The sequence below is a fragment of the mitochondrial genome of Heteronotia binoei (assembly GCF_032191835.1).
Source record: "Heteronotia binoei mitochondrion, complete genome".
NCBI classification, from domain to species: Eukaryota; Metazoa; Chordata; class Lepidosauria; order Squamata; family Gekkonidae; genus Heteronotia; species Heteronotia binoei.
Window position 1 is genome coordinate 1 of NC_010292.1, and position 25,972 is coordinate 25,972.

A 25,972-nucleotide genomic window follows, 5' to 3' on the forward strand; every position below is an offset into this window, starting at 1 on the left:
GTGACCCTAACTCGTTGATTCTTCTCAACTAACCACAAAGACATCGGCACCCTGTATCTACTATTTGGTGCATGAGCTGGCATAGCGGGTACTGCCCTAAGCCTTTTAATCCGCGCTGAACTTAGCCAGCCCGGCGCATTAATAGGAGACGATCAGATCTACAACGTTGTAGTAACAGCCCATGCTTTTGTTATAATTTTCTTCATAGTAATACCAGTTATAATCGGCGGCTTCGGAAATTGACTTGTACCCCTAATACTAGGCGCCCCAGACATAGCATTCCCACGAATGAACAACATAAGCTTTTGACTCCTCCCCCCCTCCCTTCTCCTCCTATTAGCCTCTGCAGGGGTAGAGGCCGGAGCGGGCACTGGCTGAACAGTATACCCGCCCCTTGCCGCTAATTTAGCACACGCAGGCCCATCCGTAGACCTCGTCATCTTCTCCCTGCACCTTGCCGGTGCCTCATCAATTCTAGGGGCTATTAACTTTATTACCACATGCATTAACATAAAACCCCCATCACTCTCACAATACAACACCTCTTTATTCGTATGGTCCGTCTTGATCACTGCAGTACTCCTGCTACTAGCCCTCCCCGTACTTGCAGCCGGAATCACAATACTCCTAACAGACCGAAATCTGAATACCACCTTCTTTGACCCTGCGGGAGGAGGGGACCCAGTATTATATCAACACCTATTTTGATTTTTTGGCCACCCAGAAGTATATATTCTTATTCTTCCTGGCTTCGGCATAGTATCACATATTATTACTTACTATGCAGGAAAAAAAGAACCCTTTGGCTACATAGGAATAGTGTGAGCGATAGTATCAATCGGTTTCTTGGGTTTTATTGTTTGAGCTCACCACATGTTCACCGTCGGTATAGACGTAGACACACGCGCGTACTTTACATCAGCCACAATAATTATTGCTATTCCAACCGGTGTAAAAGTATTTAGTTGACTTGCAACCTTGCACGGAGGAATAATCAAATGAGAAGCCCCCCTTCTATGAGCAATAGGCTTTATCTTTTTATTCACCGTTGGAGGCCTAACCGGCGTAATCCTTGCTAACTCCTCATTAGATATTGTCCTACATGACACCTATTATGTAGTTGCCCACTTCCACTACGTATTATCAATAGGGGCTGTATTTGCAATCATAGGAGGATTCGTCCACTGATTCCCACTATTCACAGGATATACCTTACACCCAACATGAACAAAAGCCCACTTTGGATTAATGTTTATTGGAGTCAACTTAACCTTTTTCCCACAACACTTCCTAGGACTAGCAGGCATGCCGCGGCGATATTCAGATTACCCTGATGCCTATGCTCTATGAAACACTATCTCATCAATCGGCTCCCTAATCTCTATAGCTGGGGCCATTGTCATAACATTCATTATCTGAGAAGCCTTTGCCACCAAACGCACCCCATCAATAACAAGCCCTATACACACTAACTCAGAGTGACTTCACGGCTGCCCACCTCCATACCACACCCACGAAGAACCCATGCTCATCTATACCCCCAACAAGAGATGAGGGACTTGAACCCCCTCCTCCTAGTTTCAAACTAGTAACACTACAACCTACATGCTTATCTCTTTGGGACCCTAGTCTAACACAACACATAGCACTGTCAGCGCTAAATTAAAGGTAAAATCCTTTGTGTCCCCATGGCACACCAAGCCCAACTAGGCTTTCAAGACGCAGCCTCCCCAGTCATAGAAGAACTATTACACCTCCACGACCACGCCATAATAGTTGTTTTCCTAATTAGTGCATTTATCCTATACATCATTACCCTAATAATCACTACCACTCTGACCCATACGGGAACAATAGACGCCCAACTGGTAGAGACAGTATGAACAATCCTGCCCGCCATCATCTTAGTACTTATCGCCCTACCATCATTGCGCATTCTGTACCTCATAGATGAAGTTAATAACCCCCACCTAACAGTCAAAGCAGTTGGCCATCAATGATATTGAAGCTACGAATACACAGACTATGAAGACCTAATATTCGACGCCTACATAACACCAACACAAGATCTCGCACCAGGGGCACTCCGACTTCTAGAAGTAGACCATCATATAGTGGTGCCCACAAACTCCCCAACCCGCATATTAATCTCAGCAGAAGACGTATTACACTCCTGAGCTCTCCCATCACTAGGCATCAAAACTGACGCCGTCCCAGGACGCCTCAACCAAACAACCTTCACAGCTACACGCCCAGGCCTATTCTACGGCCAATGTTCAGAAATTTGCGGCTCTAATCACAGCTTTATGCCTATTGTAGTTGAAGCCTCAACTACCAACGACTTCGAAAACTGATCATTAACGATACTACAAACATCCCTAAGCAGCTCTACGAGCACTGACCTTTTAAGCCAGAGGAGGGATCACAAACCCCTTAGGGCATGCCACAACTAAACCCGGCACCTTGGTTCTTCACCTTCATATTAGTCTGATCAATCCTACTTTTACTACTAAAACCAACTTTAATAGAACTAAAAAGCACCCACCAGCCACAGCCACACACCATAAAACATACACTAACCCCCTGAGCCTGAACATGACATTAGACCTATTCAGTCAATTTATAATCCCACAAACCCTAGGAATCCCCCTAATCCTACTAGCCCTTCTTCTCCCCACACTACTTGTACCTGCACAAACCCGCGTAATTCAAAATCGCACATCTACTATACAAGGACACCTAATACTTCTAATTATTAAACAGCTATTAAACCCCCTTAACAAAACCGGCCACCCATGGGCGCTACTCCTTATAACAACAATACTCCTTCTCTCCACAATAAACCTAACCGGCTTACTGCCATATACCTTCACCCCAACCACCCAACTTTCAATAAACATAGCCCTAGCAGTACCCTTATGACTCATAACCATACTAACAGGGTTCCGCACCCAACCAACCACAGCACTTGCCCATATGTTGCCAACAGGCACCCCACCACTACTAATTCCACCCCTGATCCTGATTGAAACAGTCAGTCTCTTTATTCGCCCCCTCGCCCTAGGAGTACGCCTCACGGCCAACCTGACAGCAGGCCACCTACTAATTACACTAATCTCCTTAGCTACAACAACACTACTGCCCCTAATACCCTCAATTAGCCTGCTCACACTAACCCTGCTCCTACTACTAACCCTACTAGAAATTGCTGTGGCTATAATCCAAGCCTATGTGTTCGTACTATTACTTAGCCTCTACCTACAAGAAAACACCTAATGACCCGCCAAGCACACAGCTTCCACATAGTAGACCCAAGCCCATGGCCCCTTACAGGGGCCATAGCCGCCCTCCTAATAACCTCAGGCCTAGCAATATGGTTCCATTACAACACACAGACTCTCATAAACCTTGGCCTACTAACAATACTCTTTACAACATACCAATGATGACGTGATATCGTCCGAGAAAGTACATTCCAAGGGCACCACACAAAAATAGTTCAAACCGGCCTACGCTATGGAATAACCCTTTTTATCACCTCCGAAGTATTCTTTTTTCTTGGCTTCTTTTGAGCCTTTTACCACTCAAGCCTGGCCCCAACCCCAGAACTAGGTGGCCTATGACCCCCAACTGGAATTACACCATTAAACCCTTTCGAAGTACCACTACTAAATACCGCAGTACTTCTTGCGTCTGGTGTAACTGTTACCTGAACACATCACTCTATTATAGAAAACAAACGCCAAGAAGCAACCACTGCCCTAGCCTTAACTATCCTCCTAGGCAGCTATTTCACCCTACTCCAAGCAATAGAGTACTTCGAAGCCCCCTTCACTATCGCTGATGCAACATATGGCGCGACATTTTTTGTAGCAACAGGCTTCCACGGACTTCATGTCATTATTGGCACTACTTTCCTAACAATCTCCCTACTACGACAAATCAACTACCACTTTACAACTGACCATCACTTCGGCTTTGAAGCAGCCGCATGATACTGACACTTCGTTGACGTAGTATGACTATTCCTCTACATCTCAATCTACTGATGAGGCTCCTACCCCCTTAGTACAATACAATACAAAAGACTTCCACTCATTTAATCCTAGTTTAAACCTAGGAGGGGGTAAATGAAACTTGTCTTACTTACCACAATTGCCCTACTTCTAACAACCGCCCTAATCATCATTAATTTCTGACTCCCTCAAACATATCCAGACATAGAAAAACTATCTCCATACGAATGCGGGTTTGACCCCATCGGCACTGCCCGTCTACCCTTCTCCCTTCGCTTCTTCCTAGTTGCAATCCTATTCCTCTTATTCGACCTAGAAATTGCCCTTTTACTCCCAACCCCTTGGGCCATCAACTCTACAGCCCCCCTACAAACATTACTATGAACAACCTTACTTATCTCACTACTGACCCTGGGGCTCATCTATGAATGACTCCAAGGAGGACTAGAATGAGCAGAATACGGCCACTAGTTTAACAAAAACTATTAATTTCGACTTAATAAATTCTGCGAAGTGCAGAGTCGCCAACATGACAATCACCCATTTTACCCCAATCATAACATTCACACTATGCACAGCGGGCTTGGCCCTATCCCGAAAACATTTAGTCTCCTCTCTATTATGTATCGAAGGCATAATACTCGCCCTATTCACCTCCTTAGCTACCATTTCCCAAACACTCAACCACACAACCATTACAACCCAACCTATTATCTTACTTGCCTTCGCAGCTTGCGGGGCAAGCACCGGATTAGCCCTGCTTGTAGCCACAACACGAACCCATGCCTCAGACCATCTTAAAGCCCTTAACTTACTAAAATGCTAAAAATCCTAATTGCCTCAGCAATACTCACCCCAACTATACTACTATTACCAATCAAATACATACTCACTACCACCTCCGCCTACTCAATAATCACAACCCTACTAATACTAAAATGACTCTACCAACCACTCAACCTCAAACCCTTTGCACTAAACACATGATTCATACTCGACCCAATCACAACCCCACTAGCCATCTTATCAGCCTGACTCCTCCCACTTATAATCCTTGCAAATCAAAATATTGCGGCCTCAGAGCCAACCGGCCGAAAACGAATATTCCTTACAACCTGCACCATACTACAAACTACCCTACTCCTCACATTTACCACAACAGACCTAATCATATTCTATGCACTCTTCGAAACAACCCTCGTTCCAACACTAATTTTAATCACCCGCTGAGGGGCTCAAACCGAACGTCTCAATGCTGGAACATACTTCATTTTTTATACCCTAGCCGGATCCTTACCACTACTAGTCGCCTTGCTCTATATCCACTCAACCAACAACCATACACTCATCCCCATTCTCACTATACACCAATCCGCCACCTTCCCAACAAATCTAATATGGCTAGCATGCATAATAGCCTTCTTAGTAAAAATACCCCTATACGGCCTACACCTCTGACTTCCCAAAGCCCATGTAGAAGCCCCCATCGCCGGATCAATAGTACTTGCAGCAATTTTACTAAAACTTGGAGGATACGGCATCATTCGTCTAACCCTAATCCTGATACCTACAACCCAAACAATGTGCTTCCCATTCATCGTTCTAGCCCTGTGAGGAATAATTATAACTAGCCTCATCTGTCTACGACAAACAGACCTAAAATCTATTATCGCTTACTCCTCTGTAAGCCACATAGGCCTAGTCACCGCCGCCTCCCTCATCCAAACCCCATGAAGTATCCACGGCGCAATACTACTAATAATCGCCCACGGCTTAACATCCTCCATACTATTCTGCCTGGCCAATACCAACTACGAGCGAACTCACACCCGCACTCTTATCCTAGTACGAGGACTACAACTAGCCCTACCACTAATAACCACATGGTGGTTACTCTCAAATCTAATAAACATAGCACTGCCACCTACAATTAACCTATTAGGCGAACTAATAATTATTATTACACTATTCAACTGAAATATAACAACAATTGTCCTAACAGGGTCCGCCACACTCATCACAGCCATATACTCCCTACACATCTTCCTGACAACACAACAAAACAAACTACAAACACACATAACTATCAGCCCCACCCACTCACGCGAACACCTCCTTATGGCCCTGCACTTAATCCCCCTGCTATTACTACTAACCCACCCAACACTAATTACGTAGCACGTAAGCATAGTTTAATAAAAACACTAAGCCGTGGCCTTAACAATAGAGGCCCCACGCCTCTTGCTAACCGAGATGGTTACAACGAACTGCTAATTCACAGCCCCGGACTAAACCCCCGGCCATCTCTACTTTCAAAGGACAGTAGTACTCCAATAATCTTAGGCATTATCACCTCTTGGTGCAACTCCAAGTGAAAGAACGTGTCCAACTTACTATTCTACTCCACCATAACACTTATTACCCTAACACTCATCCAACCCCTACTCTACCCGGCCTCCCCCATCCAAAATATAAAACTCGCCACTATACTAAGCCTAGCCCAAACCACTATCTTTCTTTACTCAAACACTAACTCCATCACAACAAACTTCATCTGAACCAACTCACTATTCAACCTACAAGCCAGTTTTTTATTCGACTGCTATACAATACTATTCCTCCCAATCTCCATCTTTATCACCTGGTCCATTCTACAATTCACATCCTGATATATACACTCAGACCCAAACCAAAAAACCTTTATAAAATACCTACTTCTATTCCTACTTGCCATACTAACCTTAACCACAGCAAACAACCTAGTTCAGCTGTTCGTAGGCTGAGAAGCAGTTGGCATCATATCATTTCTCCTAATTGGCTGATGACACGCCCGCACAAACGCTAACACCTCCGCCCTACAAGCGATCATTTATAACCGAATCGGAGATATCGGCCTACTACTATCAATAGCCTGACTAGCAATAAATCTCAACACATTAGAAATACAACAACTATTTTCCCACAACATCTCCCCAACCCTGCCAGGACTTGGCCTAATTCTAGCAGCAATGGGAAAATCCGCACAATTTGGACTTCACCCCTGACTCCCATCAGCAATAGAGGGCCCAACACCAGTCTCCGCACTACTACACTCCAGCACAATAGTTGTAGCTGGAATCTACCTACTAATCCGCCTACACCCCCTACTACAACACAACCCTGTCTCTCTCTCACTGTGCCTGTGTATTGGCGCAATAACCACAACCTTCGCAGCCCTTTGTGCCATTACACAAAATGATCTCAAAAAAATTATTGCCTTCTCAACATCAAGCCAGCTAGGACTAATAATACTTACCGTAGGACTTAATCAGCCAGAACTAGCATTCCTTCATATCACCACTCACGCATTTTTCAAAGCAATGTTGTTCTTGTGCTCTGGCTCCATCATCCACAACCTAAACGACGAACAAGACATTCGAAAGATAGGAGCAACACAAAAAACCCTTCCAATCACTACATCCTGCATAACTCTAGGCAGCCTAGCCTTAATAGGAACCCCCTTTCTAGCCGGCTTCTACACAAAAGATGCAATCATTGAAGCCATAAACACATCAACCATCAACGCCTGAGCCCTATCAACCACACTACTAGCAACAATCCTCACCACCGCCTACAGCCTACGACTAACCTTCTACACACAACTACACAAACCCCGCTACCACTCAATCACACACCTCATAGAATCAAATAAAGACCAAATCAACCCAATCCTTCGCCTCGCCATAGCAAGCATTTTAGCCGGCTTAGTAATCACATCAAGCGTACTGCCAACAGTTACACAAACCATAACAATACCAATAGCCACAAAAATCTCCACAACCCTCGCTCTCCTACTAGGCCTCCTTTGCACTATTGACCTCCTACAACACACCTCATTTCTAACTAACCCGCCAAAAACCACACTACATCAAAACCTGACCCAACTTATATTCTTTAACATCACAAACCATCGATTACTACCTATAACCACTCTAACCTCTGCCCGCTCAACAGCCATACAACTAAACGACATAACCTGGTACGAACACATTGGCCCAATAATAGCAAAAACCTACAACATTAAACTAGCAACCACACTCTCCACCACCAACACCGGCCTCATCAAAACCTATCTAACCACCCCACTACTACTCTTAGTCACCTGTCTAATTTTACTCGCCCTCTACGGAACCCGCAGACTACCCCGCTCCCACCCACGAACAAGCTCCATTACAACAAAAAGAGCCAACAACAAACCCCCCCCACACAAAAATAACATCAACCCTCCACTAGAAAACAACAGCCCCACTCCACTAAAATCTCCCCGCAGACTAAAAAATCCAACACCCTCTACCCCATCCACCCCCCAAAATCCTCCCCACAAAATCCCTACAAAACACACACCAACAACCACAGCCACAACACACCCCACCAAATACCACAAAACAGAATAATCCCCCCACCCTTCAGGATAAGGCTCCGCCGCCAACGCTACAGAATATGCAAAAACAACAAGCATTCCGCCCAGATAAATCAAAAATAAAACCAACCCAATAAATGACCCCCCTATACCAACCAATACCCCACACCCCCCCAAAGCCCCAACAACAAGCCCCCCCGCCCCATAAAATGGGGCCGGACCAGACGCTACACCAACCAAACCTAAAACAAAACACACACTCATCAAAAAAACTAGATAGGACATCATTACCATCTGTACTTCAACCAGAACCTGAGGCCTGAAAAACCACTGTTGTACTTCAACTATAGTAACCCAATGTCCCCCATCCGAAAAACACACCCAACTATAAAAATTATCAACACCTCCCTAATTGACCTACCAACCCCAGCAAACATTTCCGCCTGATGAAACTTCGGCTCACTTCTAGGGCTATGCCTAATACTACAAATTATCTCCGGCTTATTTCTAGCAATACACTACTCAACCGACATCACCCTTGCATTCTCCTCCGTCGCACAAATCTCCCGAGACATTAACTATGGTTGATTAATCCGAAACATACATGCCAACGGGGCCTCAATATTCTTTATTTGCCTCTATCTGCACATTGGCCGAGGCCTGTACTATGGCTCTTATCTTTATAAAGAAACCTGAAATATTGGAGTCCTACTAATATTCCTAACTATAGCCACAGCATTTGTAGGCTACGTCCTACCATGAGGCCAAATATCATTCTGAGGGGCCACCGTAATCACCAACCTACTTTCCGCCCTCCCATACATTGGCCCCACATTAGTAGAGTGAATCTGGGGAGGATTTGCAGTAGACAATGCAACCCTAACCCGATTCTTTACCTTCCACTTCCTACTTCCCTTCACCATCCTACCAATAATGCTCTTACACCTCCTCTTCCTCCATGAAACCGGCTCTACCAACCCAACTGGACTTAACTCGAACACAGACAAAATCCCATTCCACCCTTACTTCTCATACAAAGACCTGCTCGGAGCAACGATATTAGTCACCGCCCTCATAACCTTAGCCCTCCTATTCCCATACCTCCTAAGCGACCCAGAAAACTTTACACCCGCAAACCCCCTCGTTACCCCTCCACACATCAAACCAGAATGGTATTTCCTGTTCGCCTACGCCATCCTACGGTCTATCCCAAATAAACTGGGCGGAGTCCTGGCCCTAGTTATATCTATTATAATCCTTTTCATCGTCCCAATAACACACAACTCAAAACACCGCGCCGCCCACTTCCGCCCACTAACACAAACCCTGTTTTGATCACTAACAGCAACCATTCTTATCCTGACCTGAATTGGAGCACAACCAGTAGAAGACCCCTTCATCTTAATCGGCCAACTAGCCACAACTTTTTACTTCTTAATCTTCCTCAGCCTTACCCCAATAATCAACATATTAGAAAACAACATACTAAGCTGATAGTCCTAGTAGTTTTAAACACCAAAACATTGGTCTTGTAAACCAACAATAGGGGCACCCCTCTAGGACATCAAAAAAAAGGCCAAAAACCTTGTCTCTAGCCCCCAAAACTAGAATTTTTACTAAACTATTTTTTGTCCCCTATATACTATGTATAATCAACATTAATTATCTGCCCCATGCATATGATATAGTACATTATATGAATGCTCTATAGATATACTATGTATAATCAACATTAATTATCTGCCCCATGCATATGATATAGTACATTATATGAATGCTCTATAGATATACTATGTATAATCAACATTAATTATTTGCCCCATGCATATTATTAAGTACATAATATTAATGAATTAGAATTAACAAATTATAATTAACAAAATATTCTCTACCATATGAATATTATTTAAAATTATAACTTAATGATAAACAATTATAAGATAAATAACGTGGATTAAATATTCATGCTTGATAGACTATTTACTGAATCGCGTGCATATAAGGAGAACCCCTCAACCCGCCCACCCACACATCCTCTCACTAGCGTCAAGGACAGAATATGTTGTTCACCCCTCACGGCTTTTTCCAAGGCCTCTGGTTCTGCTACGTCAGGTTCATTTAACTACGACGGACTAGTCCTACTTTTTCCAAGACCTTTGGCTGCTAGGATTCGTTACATGTCTCCTCATACTCATAGCTACCCCGCGCGGTCAGGCGGCTGGTTCCCTTTTTTATACTCCTCTCAGGTCCACCCACCGAAGGCGGTGCGGGTCAATTACGGTTGAGACTGAACCTACGGTGCAATGCACGTCGCACTCATCAACCCAAGGGGACATATTCATTCATGCTTGATAGACATATTTTACCCCCCCAAAAATAAAGTCCTAACTTTTCTGACAAAAAAACGTGATTTTAAAACTTAAATCGGCCCTGAAACACCGGTCAACCTGCCTCCCCACTAGAACCATCCAACGAAACACAAAATTTAACCAAAATTAACCACTAAAATCACCCGCGTCCCCTAGAACACAAACGCGCAATTTTTAGCAAATTTTTAACAAAATATAAAATAAATATAAAATAAATATAAAATAAAATATAATAAATATTTAACAAAAATACCAGACAATTATCAGATCTTTACAAACAAACGTTTAAACAAACGTTTAAACAAACGTAACAAAAATACCAGACAATTATCAGATCTTTACAAACAAACGTTTAAACAAACGTTTAAACAAACGTAACAAAAATACCAGACAATTATCAGATCTTTACAAACAAACGTTTAAACAAACGTTTAAACAAACGTAACAAAAATACCAGACAATTATCAGATCTTTACAAACAAACGTTTAAACAAACGTTTAAACAAACGTAACAAAAATACCAGACAATTATCAGATCTTTACAAACAAACGTTTAAACAAACGTTTAAACAAACGTAACAAAAATACCAGACAATTATCAGATCACACATAAACATACACACATAAACATACACACATAAACATACACACATAAACATACACACATAAACATACACACATAAACATACACACATAAACATACACACATAAACATACACACATAAACATACACATACAAACACATACATGCGTTTCTGCGGCAAACCCCCCTTACCCCCCACTGACCCAGTTTTAAGTGAATTAAATATAGCCTCGCCAAACCCCAAAAACGAGATTTAACTACACTAAAACTGGCCCAGCCGCAGCTCTAAGCTGCCAAAACGCATCACGCAATCCTACACTTACTGTTAAACGCATCACGCAATCCTACACTTACTGTTAAACACACCCTAAAAACTAACATATTATATACATGTATATATTAATATCATCACAAACAGCTTGCACTCAATATCCGGCCCCACCACCATATACTGTATCCTCTAAAAATCCGGCCTTGTCACTGTAGTTTATACCTTTTTTAAAACCCGGCCCTGAAGTTGCCGAAATGGAAGCTGCCTTCCCGAAGACATACTGTCTTGGTCCTGAACCTAACATTATCTCCAACCGCACTCACACATGCAAGCATCGACCCGCCCGTGCACACGCCCAAAACCTATACAACGGAGCAGATATCAGGCACACCTATAAGTAGCCCAAAACATCTAGCTATGCCACCCCCCCACGGAACTCAGCAGTGGTAAACCTTAGGCCATGAGCCACCCACATAAGCTCGACCTAGTGACGGTTGCCCCAAGGCCGGCAAACCCCGTGCCAGCCGCCGCGGTTACACGGCGGGCCTAAAATAATATCACCCGGCGTAAAATGTGACTAAAGCACTAGTTTAGCTCCTAGAACTAAAAACTTAAAGCAAAGCCGTAAAACGCACATGCAACAAGAATAACATCCATACTTCTAACACTAAACCATCTTGACCCCACGAAAGCCAAAACATAAACTAGGATTAGATACCCTACTATATTTGGCTATAAACCCAGGCATTCCCCCTTACAAAACTGCTCGCCAGAGAACTACAGCCAAACAAAGCTCAAACTCAAAGGACTTGACGGTGTCCCACATCAACCTAGAGGAGCCTGTCCTATAATCGACAATCCCCGTTACACCTTACTCCCCCTTGCAACCCCAGCCTATATACCGCCGTCGCCAGCTAACCTTGTGACAGAACCAAAGTTAGCAAAATAGCACCCACAAACACGTCAGGTCAAGGTGTAGCCCATGGGAGGAGTAGCGATGGGCTACATTTTCTACAACAGAACAAACCCACAACAACATGAAACTTTGTCTACAGGTGGATTTAGCAGTAAACTGAACAAGAACATTCAATTGAAGCCTGCTCTGGGACGCGTACACACCGCCCGTCACCCTCCTCAACCAACAACACACAATTACATAAACCATACTACATAACAAGATGAGGCAAGTCGTAACATGGTAAGCGTACTGGAAAGTGCGCTTGGCTAACAAGAAGTAGCTTAAACTAAAAGCATCTGGCTTACAACCAGAACATGTTCACCGGAACCTTCCTGAGCCAAAACCCTAGCTACAACATCACCAAACAGCCACCAAAACAAACCAAACCATTTGCCCCGCCTAGTATCCGCGACAGAAAAGCACCTATACGCAATAGTAAACAGTACCGCAAGGAAACAGTGAAAGAAAAATCTAAACTTACGCACCAAAAAGCAGACTTTAACCCCCGTACCTTTTGCCTCATGGTTCAGCAAGAAAACATCAGATAAAACGAACTAAAACCTGCTACCCCGAATCCAGACGAGCTACCTAAGAGCAATCATATGGATGCACCCATCTCTGTGGCAAAAGAGCGGGAAGACTTCTAGGTAGCGGTGAAACGCCTATCGAGCCTGGTGATAGCTGGTTGCTCACTAAATGAATCTAAGTTCAACTCTGGCTCAACCACCATGAACACTATTACACCCTGCCCAAGCCAGAAGATATACATAAAGGGAACAGCTTTATTGTTATCGAGTACAACCGAAACTAGAGGAAAACCAAAAATAGTCAACGTAGGCCCTCAAGCAGCCATCAAACAAAACCGCGTCAAAGCAACATCGGCCCAAAAATACCAAATCAGACTAAAACCCCCTACAACAAACCGAGCTACTTTAATTAAACTTAAAGGAAACACTGCTAAAACTAGTAATAAGACAACCGCCTCTGCCGCACCCCTATACATCATAACGGATTAACCAATGACAATTAACAGCCTAAAAAGAACTATAAACCAACCCAAGCCCTCTTACCAAAACCACTGTTACCCCAACACAGGCGTGCATACAGACAGCTTTAAAGCTGCAAAAGGAACTCAGCTAACCCTGCTCCACCTGTTTACCAAAAACACCGCCTTTAGCTAACCAAGTATTAAAGGTCAAACCTGCCCAGTGAATCTTTTAAACGGCCGCGGTATCCTAACCGTGCAAAGGTAGCGTAATCACTTGTCTCTTAATTAGAGACTAGTATGAACGGTCTCCTGAGAGCAACCCTGTCTCCTTCAGCTAACCAATGAAACTGATCTTCTAGTAAAAAAGCTAGAATTACATCACAAGACGAGAAGACCCTATGGAGCTTTAAATAACACCACTAACAATAAACTAGCCCGTCTACTGACCACATCATAAAATAATAGTGACACTTTTAAGTTGGGGCGACTACGGAGCAAAACAAAACCTCCACGACCCAGAATAAACTCATTCTAGACAGACATGTCAAACATACCCACCACAGACCCAGTACATACTGATCATCGAACCAAGTTACCCTAGGGATAACAGCGCCATCCCCTTCAAGAGTCCTTATCGCCAAGCGGGGCTTACGACCTCGATGTTGGATCAGGGCACCCAAGTGGGGCAGCCCCTACTAAAGGTTCGTTTGTTCAACGACTAACGCCCTACGTGATCTGAGTTCAGACCGGAGTAATCCAGGTCGGTTTCTATCTGTGCTCCTCCTTCTTCAGTACGAAAGGACCAAGAAGAAAGCGCCCATACCACTAGCACGCGCTCTCCTAAACACTGACAACAAAACTAAAGAAACAGGCCCTAAAACAGCCCTAAACCAGGGCTAAGCTGGGGTGGCAGAGCCAGGTTAACTGCATGAGCCCTAAATCCTCATCCACAGAAGTTCAAATCTTCTTCCCAACCATGCCCCTACTAATAACCCACCTCCTAAACCCAACTACACTAATAATTCCTGTACTACTAGCCGTTGCATTCCTCACCCTACTGGAACGAAAACTGCTCGGATATGCACAACACCGAAAAGGTCCAAACATCGTCGGCCCATACGGTATTATTCAACCGATAGCAGACGGACTAAAACTTTTTACTAAAGAACCTCTCCGTCCAACCCAATCCTCCCCATTACTATTTATCCTAACACCCATCTTAGCCCTACTGCTCGCCCTACTAATATGAGCCCCTATAACAATGCCAAAACCACTACTTGACATCAACCTCACCCTACTACTAATCCTCGCCCTATCCAGCCTAATAGTTTACTCAATCCTATGATCAGGATGAGCCTCCAACTCAAAATACGCCCTAATGGGGGCACTACGAGCAATCGCACAAACCATTTCATACGAAGTAACACTAGGAATTATTCTTCTATCAACAATTATACTATCCGGGGGATTCACAATACAAACCCTACTAACCACACAAGAGCCTGCCTGACTACTAACCTGCACTTAATCCCCCTGCTATTACTACTAACCCACCCAACACTAATTACGTAGCACGTAAGCATAGTTTAATAAAAACACTAAGCCGTGGCCTTAACAATAGAGGCCCCACGCCTCTTGCTAACCGAGATGGTTACAACGAACTGCTAATTCACAGCCCCGGACTAAACCCCCGGCCATCTCTACTTTCAAAGGACAGTAGTACTCCAATAATCTTAGGCATTATCACCTCTTGGTGCAACTCCAAGTGAAAGAACGTGTCCAACTTACTATTCTACTCCACCATAACACTTATTACCCTAACACTCATCCAACCCCTACTCTACCCGGCCTCCCCATCCAAAATATAAAACTCGCCACTATACTAAGCCTAGCCCAAACCACTATCTTTCTTTACTCAAACACTAACTCCATCACAACAAACTTCATCTGAACCAACTCACTATTCAACCTACAAGCCAGTTTTTTATTCGACTGCTATACAATACTATTCCTCCCAATCTCCATCTTTATCACCTGGTCCATTCTACAATTCACATCCTGATATATACACTCAGACCCAAACCAAAAAACCTTTATAAAATACCTACTTCTATTCCTACTTGCCATACTAACCTTAACCACAGCAAACAACCTAGTTCAGCTGTTCGTAGGCTGAGAAGCAGTTGGCATCATATCATTTCTCCTAATTGGCTGATGACACGCCCGCACAAACGCTAACACCTCCGCCCTACAAGCGATCATTTATAACCGAATCGGAGATATCGGCCTACTACTATCAATAGCCTGACTAGCAATAAATCTCAACACATTAGAAATACAACAACTATTTTCCCACAACATCTCCCCAACCCTGCCAGGACTTGGCCTAATTCTAGCAGCAATGGGAAAATCCGCACAATTTGGACTTCACCCCTGACTCCCATCAGCAATAGAGGGCCCAACACCAGTCTCCGCACTACTACACTCCAGCACAATAGTTGTAGCTGGAATCTACCTACTAATCCGCCTACACCCCCTACTACAACACAACCCTGTCTCTCTCTCACTGTGCCTGTGTATTGGCGCAATAACCACAACCTTCGCAGCCCTTTGTGCCATTACACAAAATGATCTCAAAAAAATTATTGCCTTCTCAACATCAAGCCAGCTAGGACTAATAATACTTACCGTAGGACTTAATCAGCCAGAACTAGCATTCCTTCATATCACCACTCACGCATTTTTCAAAGCAATGTTGTTCTTGTGCTCTGGCTCCATCATCCACAACCTAAACGACGAACAAGACATTCGAAAGATAGGAGCAACACAAAAAACCCTTCCAATCACTACATCCTGCATAACTCTAGGCAGCCTAGCCTTAATAGGAACCCCCTTTCTAGCCGGCTTCTACACAAAAGATGCAATCATTGAAGCCATAAACACATCAACCATCAACGCCTGAGCCCTATCAACCACACTACTAGCAACAATCCTCACCACCGCCTACAGCCTACGACTAACCTTCTACACACAACTACACAAACCCCGCTACCACTCAATCACACACCTCATAGAATCAAATAAAGACCAAATCAACCCAATCCTTCGCCTCGCCATAGCAAGCATTTTAGCCGGCTTAGTAATCACATCAAGCGTACTGCCAACAGTTACACAAACCATAACAATACCAATAGCCACAAAAATCTCCACAACCCTCGCTCTCCTACTAGGCCTCCTTTGCACTATTGACCTCCTACAACACACCTCATTTCTAACTAACCCGCCAAAAACCACACTACATCAAAACCTGACCCAACTTATATTCTTTAACATCACAAACCATCGATTACTACCTATAACCACTCTAACCTCTGCCCGCTCAACAGCCATACAACTAAACGACATAACCTGGTACGAACACATTGGCCCAATAATAGCAAAAACCTACAACATTAAACTAGCAACCACACTCTCCACCACCAACACCGGCCTCATCAAAACCTATCTAACCACCCCACTACTACTCTTAGTCACCTGTCTAATTTTACTCGCCCTCTACGGAACCCGCAGACTACCCCGCTCCCACCCACGAACAAGCTCCATTACAACAAAAAGAGCCAACAACAAACCCCCCCCACACAAAAATAACATCAACCCTCCACTAGAAAACAACAGCCCCACTCCACTAAAATCTCCCCGCAGACTAAAAAATCCAACACCCTCTACCCCATCCACCCCCCAAAATCCTCCCCACAAAATCCCTACAAAACACACACCAACAACCACAGCCACAACACACCCCACCAAATACCACAAAACAGAATAATCCCCCCACCCTTCAGGATAAGGCTCCGCCGCCAACGCTACAGAATATGCAAAAACAACAAGCATTCCGCCCAGATAAATCAAAAATAAAACCAACCCAATAAATGACCCCCCTATACCAACCAATACCCCACACCCCCCCAAAGCCCCAACAACAAGCCCCCCCGCCCCATAAAATGGGGCCGGACCAGACGCTACACCAACCAAACCTAAAACAAAACACACACTCATCAAAAAAACTAGATAGGACATCATTACCATCTGTACTTCAACCAGAACCTGAGGCCTGAAAAACCACTGTTGTACTTCAACTATAGTAACCCAATGTCCCCCATCCGAAAAACACACCCAACTATAAAAATTATCAACACCTCCCTAATTGACCTACCAACCCCAGCAAACATTTCCGCCTGATGAAACTTCGGCTCACTTCTAGGGCTATGCCTAATACTACAAATTATCTCCGGCTTATTTCTAGCAATACACTACTCAACCGACATCACCCTTGCATTCTCCTCCGTCGCACAAATCTCCCGAGACATTAACTATGGTTGATTAATCCGAAACATACATGCCAACGGGGCCTCAATATTCTTTATTTGCCTCTATCTGCACATTGGCCGAGGCCTGTACTATGGCTCTTATCTTTATAAAGAAACCTGAAATATTGGAGTCCTACTAATATTCCTAACTATAGCCACAGCATTTGTAGGCTACGTCCTACCATGAGGCCAAATATCATTCTGAGGGGCCACCGTAATCACCAACCTACTTTCCGCCCTCCCATACATTGGCCCCACATTAGTAGAGTGAATCTGGGGAGGATTTGCAGTAGACAATGCAACCCTAACCCGATTCTTTACCTTCCACTTCCTACTTCCCTTCACCATCCTACCAATAATGCTCTTACACCTCCTCTTCCTCCATGAAACCGGCTCTACCAACCCAACTGGACTTAACTCGAACACAGACAAAATCCCATTCCACCCTTACTTCTCATACAAAGACCTGCTCGGAGCAACGATATTAGTCACCGCCCTCATAACCTTAGCCCTCCTATTCCCATACCTCCTAAGCGACCCAGAAAACTTTACACCCGCAAACCCCCTCGTTACCCCTCCACACATCAAACCAGAATGGTATTTCCTGTTCGCCTACGCCATCCTACGGTCTATCCCAAATAAACTGGGCGGAGTCCTGGCCCTAGTTATATCTATTATAATCCTTTTCATCGTCCCAATAACACACAACTCAAAACACCGCGCCGCCCACTTCCGCCCACTAACACAAACCCTGTTTTGATCACTAACAGCAACCATTCTTATCCTGACCTGAATTGGAGCACAACCAGTAGAAGACCCCTTCATCTTAATCGGCCAACTAGCCACAACTTTTTACTTCTTAATCTTCCTCAGCCTTACCCCAATAATCAACATATTAGAAAACAACATACTAAGCTGATAGTCCTAGTAGTTTTAAACACCAAAACATTGGTCTTGTAAACCAACAATAGGGGCACCCCTCTAGGACATCAAAAAAAGGCCAAAAACTTGTCTCTAGCCCCCAAAACTAGAATTTTTACTAAACTATTTTTTGTCCCCTATATACTATGTATAATCAACATTAATTATCTGCCCCATGCATATGATATAGTACATTATATGAATGCTCTATAGATATACTATGTATAATCAACATTAATTATCTGCCCCATGCATATGATATAGTACATTATATGAATGCTCTATAGATATACTATGTATAATCAACATTAATTATTTGCCCCATGCATATTATTAAGTACATAATATTAATGAATTAGAATTAGCAAATTATAATTAACAAAATATTCTCTACCATATGAATATTATTTAAAATTATAACTTAATGATAAACAATTATAAGATAAATAACGTGGATTAAATATTCATGCTTGATAGACTATTTACTGAATCGCGTGCATATAAGGAGAACCCCTCAACCCGCCCACCCACACATCCTCTCACTAGCGTCAAGGACAGAATATGTTGTTCACCCCTCACGGCTTTTTCCAAGGCCTCTGGTTCTGCTACGTCAGGTTCATTTAACTACGACGGACTAGTCCTACTTTTTCCAAGACCTTTGGCTGCTAGGATTCGTTACATGTCTCCTCATACTCATAGCTACCCCGCGCGGTCAGGCGGCTGGTTCCCTTTTTTATACTCCTCTCAGGTCCACCCACCGAAGGCGGTGCGGGTCAATTACGGTTGAGACTGAACCTACGGTGCAATGCACGTCGCACTCATCAACCCAAGGGGACATATTCATTCATGCTTGATAGACATATTTTACCCCCCCAAAAATAAAGTCCTAACTTTTCTGACAAAAAAACGTGATTTTAAAACTTAAATCGGCCCTGAAACACCGGTCAACCTGCCTCCCCACTAGAACCATCCAACGAAACACAAAATTTAACCAAAATTAACCACTAAAATCACCCGCGTCCCCTAGAACACAAACGCGCAATTTTTAGCAAATTTTTAACAAAATATAAAATAAATATAAAATAAATATAAAATAAAATATAATAAATATTTAACAAAAATACCAGACAATTATCAGATCTTTACAAACAAACGTTTAAACAAACGTTTAAACAAACGTAACAAAAATACCAGACAATTATCAGATCTTTACAAACAAACGTTTAAACAAACGTTTAAACAAACGTAACAAAAATACCAGACAATTATCAGATCTTTACAAACAAACGTTTAAACAAACGTTTAAACAAACGTAACAAAAATACCAGACAATTATCAGATCACACATAAACATACACACATAAACATACACACATAAACATACACACATAAACATACACACATAAACATACACACATAAACATACACACATAAACATACACACATAAACATACACACATAAACATACACATACAAACACATACATGCGTTTCTGCGGCAAACCCCCCTTACCCCCCACTGACCCAGTTTTAAGTGAATTAAATATAGCCTCGCCAAACCCCAAAAACGAGATTTAACTACACTAAAACTGGCCCAGCCGCAGCTCTAAGCTGCCAAAACGCATCACGCAATCCTACACTTACTGTTAAACGCATCACGCAATCCTACACTTACTGTTAAACACACCCTAAAAACTAACATATTATATACATGTATATATTAATATCATCACAAACAGCTTGCACTCAATATCCGGCCCCACCACCATATACTGTATCCTCTAAAAATCCGGCCTTGTCACTGTAGTTTATACCTTTTTTAAAACCCGGCCCTGAAGTTGCCGAAATGGAAGCTGCCTTCCCGAAGACATACTGTCTTGGTCCTGAACCTAACATTATCTCCAACCGCACTCACACATGCAAGCATCGACCCGCCCGTGCACACGCCCAAAACCTATACAACGGAGCAGATATCAGGCACACCTATAAGTAGCCCAAAACATCTAGCTATGCCACCCCCCCACGGAACTCAGCAGTGGTAAACCTTAGGCCATGAGCCACCCACATAAGCTCGACCTAGTGACGGTTGCCCCAAGGCCGGCAAACCCCGTGCCAGCCGCCGCGGTTACACGGCGGGCCTAAAATAATATCACCCGGCGTAAAATGTGACTAAAGCACTAGTTTAGCTCCTAGAACTAAAAACTTAAAGCAAAGCCGTAAAACGCACATGCAACAAGAATAACATCCATACTTCTAACACTAAACCATCTTGACCCCACGAAAGCCAAAACATAAACTAGGATTAGATACCCTACTATATTTGGCTATAAACCCAGGCATTCCCCCTTACAAAACTGCTCGCCAGAGAACTACAGCCAAACAAAGCTCAAACTCAAAGGACTTGACGGTGTCCCACATCAACCTAGAGGAGCCTGTCCTATAATCGACAATCCCCGTTACACCTTACTCCCCCTTGCAACCCCAGCCTATATACCGCCGTCGCCAGCTAACCTTGTGACAGAACCAAAGTTAGCAAAATAGCACCCACAAACACGTCAGGTCAAGGTGTAGCCCATGGGAGGAGTAGCGATGGGCTACATTTTCTACAACAGAACAAACCCACAACAACATGAAACTTTGTCTACAGGTGGATTTAGCAGTAAACTGAACAAGAACATTCAATTGAAGCCTGCTCTGGGACGCGTACACACCGCCCGTCACCCTCCTCAACCAACAACACACAATTACATAAACCATACTACATAACAAGATGAGGCAAGTCGTAACATGGTAAGCGTACTGGAAAGTGCGCTTGGCTAACAAGAAGTAGCTTAAACTAAAAGCATCTGGCTTACAACCAGAACATGTTCACCGGAACCTTCCTGAGCCAAAACCCTAGCTACAACATCACCAAACAGCCACCAAAACAAACCAAACCATTTGCCCCGCCTAGTATCCGCGACAGAAAAGCACCTATACGCAATAGTAAACAGTACCGCAAGGAAACAGTGAAAGAAAAATCTAAACTTACGCACCAAAAAGCAGACTTTAACCCCCGTACCTTTTGCCTCATGGTTCAGCAAGAAAACATCAGATAAAACGAACTAAAACCTGCTACCCCGAATCCAGACGAGCTACCTAAGAGCAATCATATGGATGCACCCATCTCTGTGGCAAAAGAGCGGGAAGACTTCTAGGTAGCGGTGAAACGCCTATCGAGCCTGGTGATAGCTGGTTGCTCACTAAATGAATCTAAGTTCAACTCTGGCTCAACCACCATGAACACTATTACACCCTGCCCAAGCCAGAAGATATACAATAAAGGAACAGCTTTATTGTTATCGAGTACAACCGAAACTAGAGGAAAACCAAAAATAGTCAACGTAGGCCCTCAAGCAGCCATCAAACAAAACCGCGTCAAAGCAACATCGGCCCAAAAATACCAAATCAGACTAAAACCCCCTACAACAAACCGAGCTACTTTAATTAAACTTAAAGGAAACACTGCTAAAACTAGTAATAAGACAACCGCCTCTGCCGCACCCCTATACATCATAACGGATTAACCAATGACAATTAACAGCCTAAAAAGAACTATAAACCAACCCAAGCCCTCTTACCAAAACCACTGTTACCCCAACACAGGCGTGCATACAGACAGCTTTAAAGCTGCAAAAGGAACTCAGCTAACCCTGCTCCACCTGTTTACCAAAAACACCGCCTTTAGCTAACCAAGTATTAAAGGTCAAACCTGCCCAGTGAATCTTTTAAACGGCCGCGGTATCCTAACCGTGCAAAGGTAGCGTAATCACTTGTCTCTTAATTAGAGACTAGTATGAACGGTCTCCTGAGAGCAACCCTGTCTCCTTCAGCTAACCAATGAAACTGATCTTCTAGTAAAAAAGCTAGAATTACATCACAAGACGAGAAGACCCTATGGAGCTTTAAATAACACCACTAACAATAAACTAGCCCGTCTACTGACCACATCATAAAATAATAGTGACACTTTTAAGTTGGGGCGACTACGGAGCAAAACAAAACCTCCACGACCCAGAATAAACTCATTCTAGACAGACATGTCAAACATACCCACCACAGACCCAGTACATACTGATCATCGAACCAAGTTACCCTAGGGATAACAGCGCCATCCCCTTCAAGAGTCCTTATCGCCAAGCGGGGCTTACGACCTCGATGTTGGATCAGGGCACCCAAGTGGGGCAGCCCCTACTAAAGGTTCGTTTGTTCAACGACTAACGCCCTACGTGATCTGAGTTCAGACCGGAGTAATCCAGGTCGGTTTCTATCTGTGCTCCTCCTTCTTCAGTACGAAAGGACCAAGAAGAAAGCGCCCATACCACTAGCACGCGCTCTCCTAAACACTGACAACAAAACTAAAGAAACAGGCCCTAAAACAGCCCTAAACCAGGGCTAAGCTGGGGTGGCAGAGCCAGGTTAACTGCATGAGCCCTAAATCCTCATCCACAGAAGTTCAAATCTTCTTCCCAACCATGCCCCTACTAATAACCCACCTCCTAAACCCAACTACACTAATAATTCCTGTACTACTAGCCGTTGCATTCCTCACCCTACTGGAACGAAAACTGCTCGGATATGCACAACACCGAAAAGGTCCAAACATCGTCGGCCCATACGGTATTATTCAACCGATAGCAGACGGACTAAAACTTTTTACTAAAGAACCTCTCCGTCCAACCCAATCCTCCCCATTACTATTTATCCTAACACCCATCTTAGCCCTACTGCTCGCCCTACTAATATGAGCCCCTATAACAATGCCAAAACCACTACTTGACATCAACCTCACCCTACTACTAATCCTCGCCCTATCCAGCCTAATAGTTTACTCAATCCTATGATCAGGATGAGCCTCCAACTCAAAATACGCCCTAATGGGGGCACTACGAGCAATCGCACAAACCATTTCATACGAAGTAACACTAGGAATTATTCTTCTATCAACAATTATACTATCCGGGGGATTCACAATACAAACCCTACTAACCACACAAGAGCCTGCCTGACTACTAACCTGCACTTGACCACTAACAATAATATGGTACATCTCAACAATTGCCGAAACCAATCGAGCCCCATTCGACCTAACAGAAGGCGAATCAGAACTCGTATCAGGATTTAATGTAGAATACGCAGCTGGCCCTTTCGCACTTTTCTTCCTTGCAGAATACGCTAACATCCTAATAATAAATACACTATCTTGCATTTTATTTATATCTCCAAACCCCCTACAAACCCCAAATCTTTTTACCCTAAACATTATACTAAAAACAACCCTCCTCACTCTAGGCTTCCTCTGAGCACGAGCCTCTTATCCACGATTCCGATATGACCAACTAATACACCTACTATGAAAAACCTTCCTACCACTCACCCTAGCCATATGCCTACTTTACATTTCCACCCCAATTTCCCTAGCCGGCCTACCCCCCATAAATTAACCAGGAAGCGTGCCCGAACAGCCCAAGGACTACTTTGATAGAGTACATAATAGAGGTTTAAGTCCTCTCACTTCCTAGGCGGACGGGCTACGAACCCATACTACAAAATCCAAAACTTTGCGTACTTCCAAAATTATACGACCCCTAGTAAAGTCAGCTAAAAAAGCTTTCGGGCCCATACCCCGACAATGTTGGTATCCACCCCCTCCTATACTAATGAGTCCCTTAATCTGAGTAACCCTTATCATAAGCCTTACAACAAGCACAATCATCATCATAACCAGCCACCATTGACTTCTCGCCTGACTAGCCCTAGAACTAAACACCTTAAGCATTCTACCTATCATTATACGCTCAAACCACCCACGAACAACCGAAGCAACAACAAAATACTTCCTCATCCAAACCACTGCAGCCGCACTAATTCTACTTGCAAGCACAATAAACGCCTGACAAACAGGCTCCTGAGACATCATACAATCCTTCTCCCCACTCGCCACCACCATCATCACTATAGCCATCATAATAAAACTCGCCATCGCCCCAGCACACCTATGATACCCCGAAATCCTCCAAGGCACCACCATAACCACAGCACTAATCATCTCAACATGACAAAAAATCGCCCCCCTAACACTACTCTACCTACTAATCAACCACCTCTCAACAAATACTATATTACTACTAGGCGTTACATCCGCCCTTCTAGGAGGCTGAACCGGTCTAAACCAAACCCAAACACGAAAAATCATAGCCTTCTCATCCATCTCCCACATAGGCTGACTAATTACAGCCCTATGCCTAAGCCCCAGCCTATCTACTCTAACCATAATCACCTACATAGCCATGACAACAACAATATTCCTCTCCTTAGCCGCATCCTCATCAAAAACACTATTAGACCTAGGAACCTCATGAACCCACTCACCCATCCTACTAACAACTACAATATTAACCCTACTCTCCCTAGCAGGACTACCCCCTCTAACCGGCTTTATGCCAAAACTACTAATCCTAAAAGAACTTGTAACAATAAAACTACTAGCCCTCAGCACAATACTAGCCCTCACAAGCCTCCCAAGCCTAGCCTTCTATACCCGCATAGCCTACCTAACAACTCTAACAAACCCCCCTAACACAACAAACTCAGAGTACAAATGACGATTCAAAACCCCCATATCACCACTTACCCCAACAACAGCTCTACTAACAACACTAACCCTACCCATAACCCCACTACTATACCTCACCACCTAGAAGTTTAAGTTAACATAAAACTCGGGGCCTTCAAAGCCCCAAATAGATCAACAACACATCTAACTTCTGAAGGCCTGTAAAACTCTACATTACATCTCCTGAATGCAACTCAAACACTTTAATTAAGCTAAAGCCTCACCAGACTGACGGGCCTCGATCCCGTAACACCTTAGTTAACAACTAAACACCCAAGCCAGCGGGCTTCAGTCTCTTCTTCTCCCGTCTAAAAAAACGGGAGAAGCCCCGGCACCTCTTATAGGTGCTGCGTCAAATTTGCACTTTGCTGCTTCAGGGCCTGATAGCAAGAGATTCCTCTGTCTGCGGGGCTACAACCCGCCACCTAGCCTCGGCCATACTACCT

General features: G+C 43.8%; 15 protein-coding genes and 3 pseudogenes across 15 annotated transcripts, besides 38 other annotated features; 16 read left to right on the forward strand and 2 right to left on the reverse strand. All coding sequences in view use genetic code 2, as the record gives it.

The window, feature by feature from the left end:
• Positions 1 to 1,551, forward strand: COX1 (cytochrome c oxidase subunit I). The gene has a single exon. The coding sequence runs from the start codon at positions 1 to 3 to the stop codon at positions 1,549 to 1,551; it is 1,551 nt and encodes a 516-aa protein (YP_001654988.1).
• Positions 1,545 to 1,618, reverse strand: a tRNA (tRNA-Ser).
• Position 1,619: 1 nt separating this feature from the next.
• Positions 1,620 to 1,688, forward strand: a tRNA (tRNA-Asp).
• COX2 (cytochrome c oxidase subunit II) lies at positions 1,689 to 2,376 on the forward strand. Its single transcript has one exon. A coding segment is annotated over exon 1 (688 nt).
• Positions 2,377 to 2,440, forward strand: a tRNA (tRNA-Lys).
• ATP8 (ATP synthase F0 subunit 8) lies at positions 2,441 to 2,605 on the forward strand. The gene has a single exon. The coding sequence runs from the start codon at positions 2,441 to 2,443 to the stop codon at positions 2,603 to 2,605; it is 165 nt and encodes a 54-aa protein (YP_001654990.1).
• On the forward strand, positions 2,596 to 3,275 carry ATP6 (ATP synthase F0 subunit 6). The gene has a single exon. A coding segment is annotated over exon 1 (680 nt).
• On the forward strand, positions 3,276 to 4,059 carry COX3 (cytochrome c oxidase subunit III). Its single transcript has one exon. A coding segment is annotated over exon 1 (784 nt).
• Positions 4,060 to 4,129, forward strand: a tRNA (tRNA-Gly).
• Position 4,130: 1 nt separating this feature from the next.
• ND3 (NADH dehydrogenase subunit 3) lies at positions 4,131 to 4,477 on the forward strand. Its single transcript has one exon. A coding segment is annotated over exon 1 (347 nt).
• A 1-nt stretch (position 4,478) lies between these two features.
• Positions 4,479 to 4,543, forward strand: a tRNA (tRNA-Arg).
• Positions 4,544 to 4,545: 2 nt separating this feature from the next.
• ND4L (NADH dehydrogenase subunit 4L) lies at positions 4,546 to 4,842 on the forward strand. The gene has a single exon. The coding sequence runs from the start codon at positions 4,546 to 4,548 to the stop codon at positions 4,840 to 4,842; it is 297 nt and encodes a 98-aa protein (YP_001654994.1).
• Positions 4,836 to 6,194, forward strand: ND4 (NADH dehydrogenase subunit 4). Its single transcript has one exon. The coding sequence runs from the start codon at positions 4,836 to 4,838 to the stop codon at positions 6,192 to 6,194; it is 1,359 nt and encodes a 452-aa protein (YP_001654995.1).
• A 3-nt stretch (positions 6,195 to 6,197) lies between these two features.
• Positions 6,198 to 6,266, forward strand: a tRNA (tRNA-His).
• Positions 6,267 to 6,324, forward strand: a tRNA (tRNA-Ser).
• Positions 6,325 to 6,396, forward strand: a tRNA (tRNA-Leu).
• Position 6,397: 1 nt separating this feature from the next.
• ND5 (NADH dehydrogenase subunit 5) lies at positions 6,398 to 8,181 on the forward strand. The gene has a single exon. A coding segment is annotated over exon 1 (1,784 nt).
• Positions 8,179 to 8,700, reverse strand: ND6 (NADH dehydrogenase subunit 6). The gene has a single exon. The coding sequence runs from the start codon at positions 8,698 to 8,700 to the stop codon at positions 8,179 to 8,181; it is 522 nt and encodes a 173-aa protein (YP_001654997.1).
• Positions 8,701 to 8,769, reverse strand: a tRNA (tRNA-Glu).
• A 3-nt stretch (positions 8,770 to 8,772) lies between these two features.
• On the forward strand, positions 8,773 to 9,911 carry CYTB (cytochrome b). The gene has a single exon. A coding segment is annotated over exon 1 (1,139 nt).
• Positions 9,912 to 9,979, forward strand: a tRNA (tRNA-Thr).
• Positions 9,980 to 10,046, reverse strand: a tRNA (tRNA-Pro).
• Positions 10,047 to 11,843: a sequence feature (control region; copy 1).
• Positions 11,844 to 11,916, forward strand: a tRNA (tRNA-Phe).
• Positions 11,917 to 12,866, forward strand: an rRNA (s-rRNA).
• Positions 12,867 to 12,932, forward strand: a tRNA (tRNA-Val).
• Positions 12,933 to 14,484, forward strand: an rRNA (l-rRNA).
• Positions 14,485 to 14,560, forward strand: a tRNA (tRNA-Leu).
• On the forward strand, positions 14,561 to 15,110 carry ND1 (annotated as a pseudogene).
• ND4 lies at positions 15,102 to 15,155 on the forward strand (annotated as a pseudogene).
• Positions 15,156 to 15,159: 4 nt separating this feature from the next.
• Positions 15,160 to 15,228, forward strand: a tRNA (tRNA-His).
• Positions 15,229 to 15,286, forward strand: a tRNA (tRNA-Ser).
• Positions 15,287 to 15,358, forward strand: a tRNA (tRNA-Leu).
• A 1-nt stretch (position 15,359) lies between these two features.
• ND5 lies at positions 15,360 to 17,142 on the forward strand (annotated as a pseudogene).
• Positions 17,140 to 17,661, reverse strand: ND6 (NADH dehydrogenase subunit 6). Its single transcript has one exon. It carries the CDS (start codon positions 17,659 to 17,661, stop codon positions 17,140 to 17,142), a length of 522 nt encoding a protein of 173 aa, YP_001654999.1.
• Positions 17,662 to 17,730, reverse strand: a tRNA (tRNA-Glu).
• A 3-nt stretch (positions 17,731 to 17,733) lies between these two features.
• Positions 17,734 to 18,872, forward strand: CYTB (cytochrome b). The gene has a single exon. A coding segment is annotated over exon 1 (1,139 nt).
• Positions 18,873 to 18,940, forward strand: a tRNA (tRNA-Thr).
• Positions 18,941 to 19,005, reverse strand: a tRNA (tRNA-Pro).
• Positions 19,006 to 20,668: a sequence feature (control region; copy 2).
• Positions 20,669 to 20,741, forward strand: a tRNA (tRNA-Phe).
• Positions 20,742 to 21,691, forward strand: an rRNA (s-rRNA).
• Positions 21,692 to 21,757, forward strand: a tRNA (tRNA-Val).
• Positions 21,758 to 23,309, forward strand: an rRNA (l-rRNA).
• Positions 23,310 to 23,385, forward strand: a tRNA (tRNA-Leu).
• ND1 (NADH dehydrogenase subunit 1) lies at positions 23,386 to 24,354 on the forward strand. Its single transcript has one exon. The coding sequence runs from the start codon at positions 23,386 to 23,388 to the stop codon at positions 24,352 to 24,354; it is 969 nt and encodes a 322-aa protein (YP_001655001.1).
• Positions 24,355 to 24,357: 3 nt separating this feature from the next.
• Positions 24,358 to 24,430, forward strand: a tRNA (tRNA-Ile).
• Positions 24,429 to 24,501, reverse strand: a tRNA (tRNA-Gln).
• Positions 24,501 to 24,570, forward strand: a tRNA (tRNA-Met).
• Positions 24,571 to 25,611, forward strand: ND2 (NADH dehydrogenase subunit 2). The gene has a single exon. It carries the CDS (start codon positions 24,571 to 24,573, stop codon positions 25,609 to 25,611), a length of 1,041 nt encoding a protein of 346 aa, YP_001655002.1.
• Positions 25,610 to 25,680, reverse strand: a tRNA (tRNA-Trp).
• Positions 25,680 to 25,748, forward strand: a tRNA (tRNA-Ala).
• A 2-nt stretch (positions 25,749 to 25,750) lies between these two features.
• Positions 25,751 to 25,821, reverse strand: a tRNA (tRNA-Asn).
• Positions 25,822 to 25,849: a sequence feature (may function as origin for light strand replication).
• Positions 25,850 to 25,907, reverse strand: a tRNA (tRNA-Cys).
• Positions 25,908 to 25,971, reverse strand: a tRNA (tRNA-Tyr).
• Position 25,972: the final 1 nt, after the last annotated feature.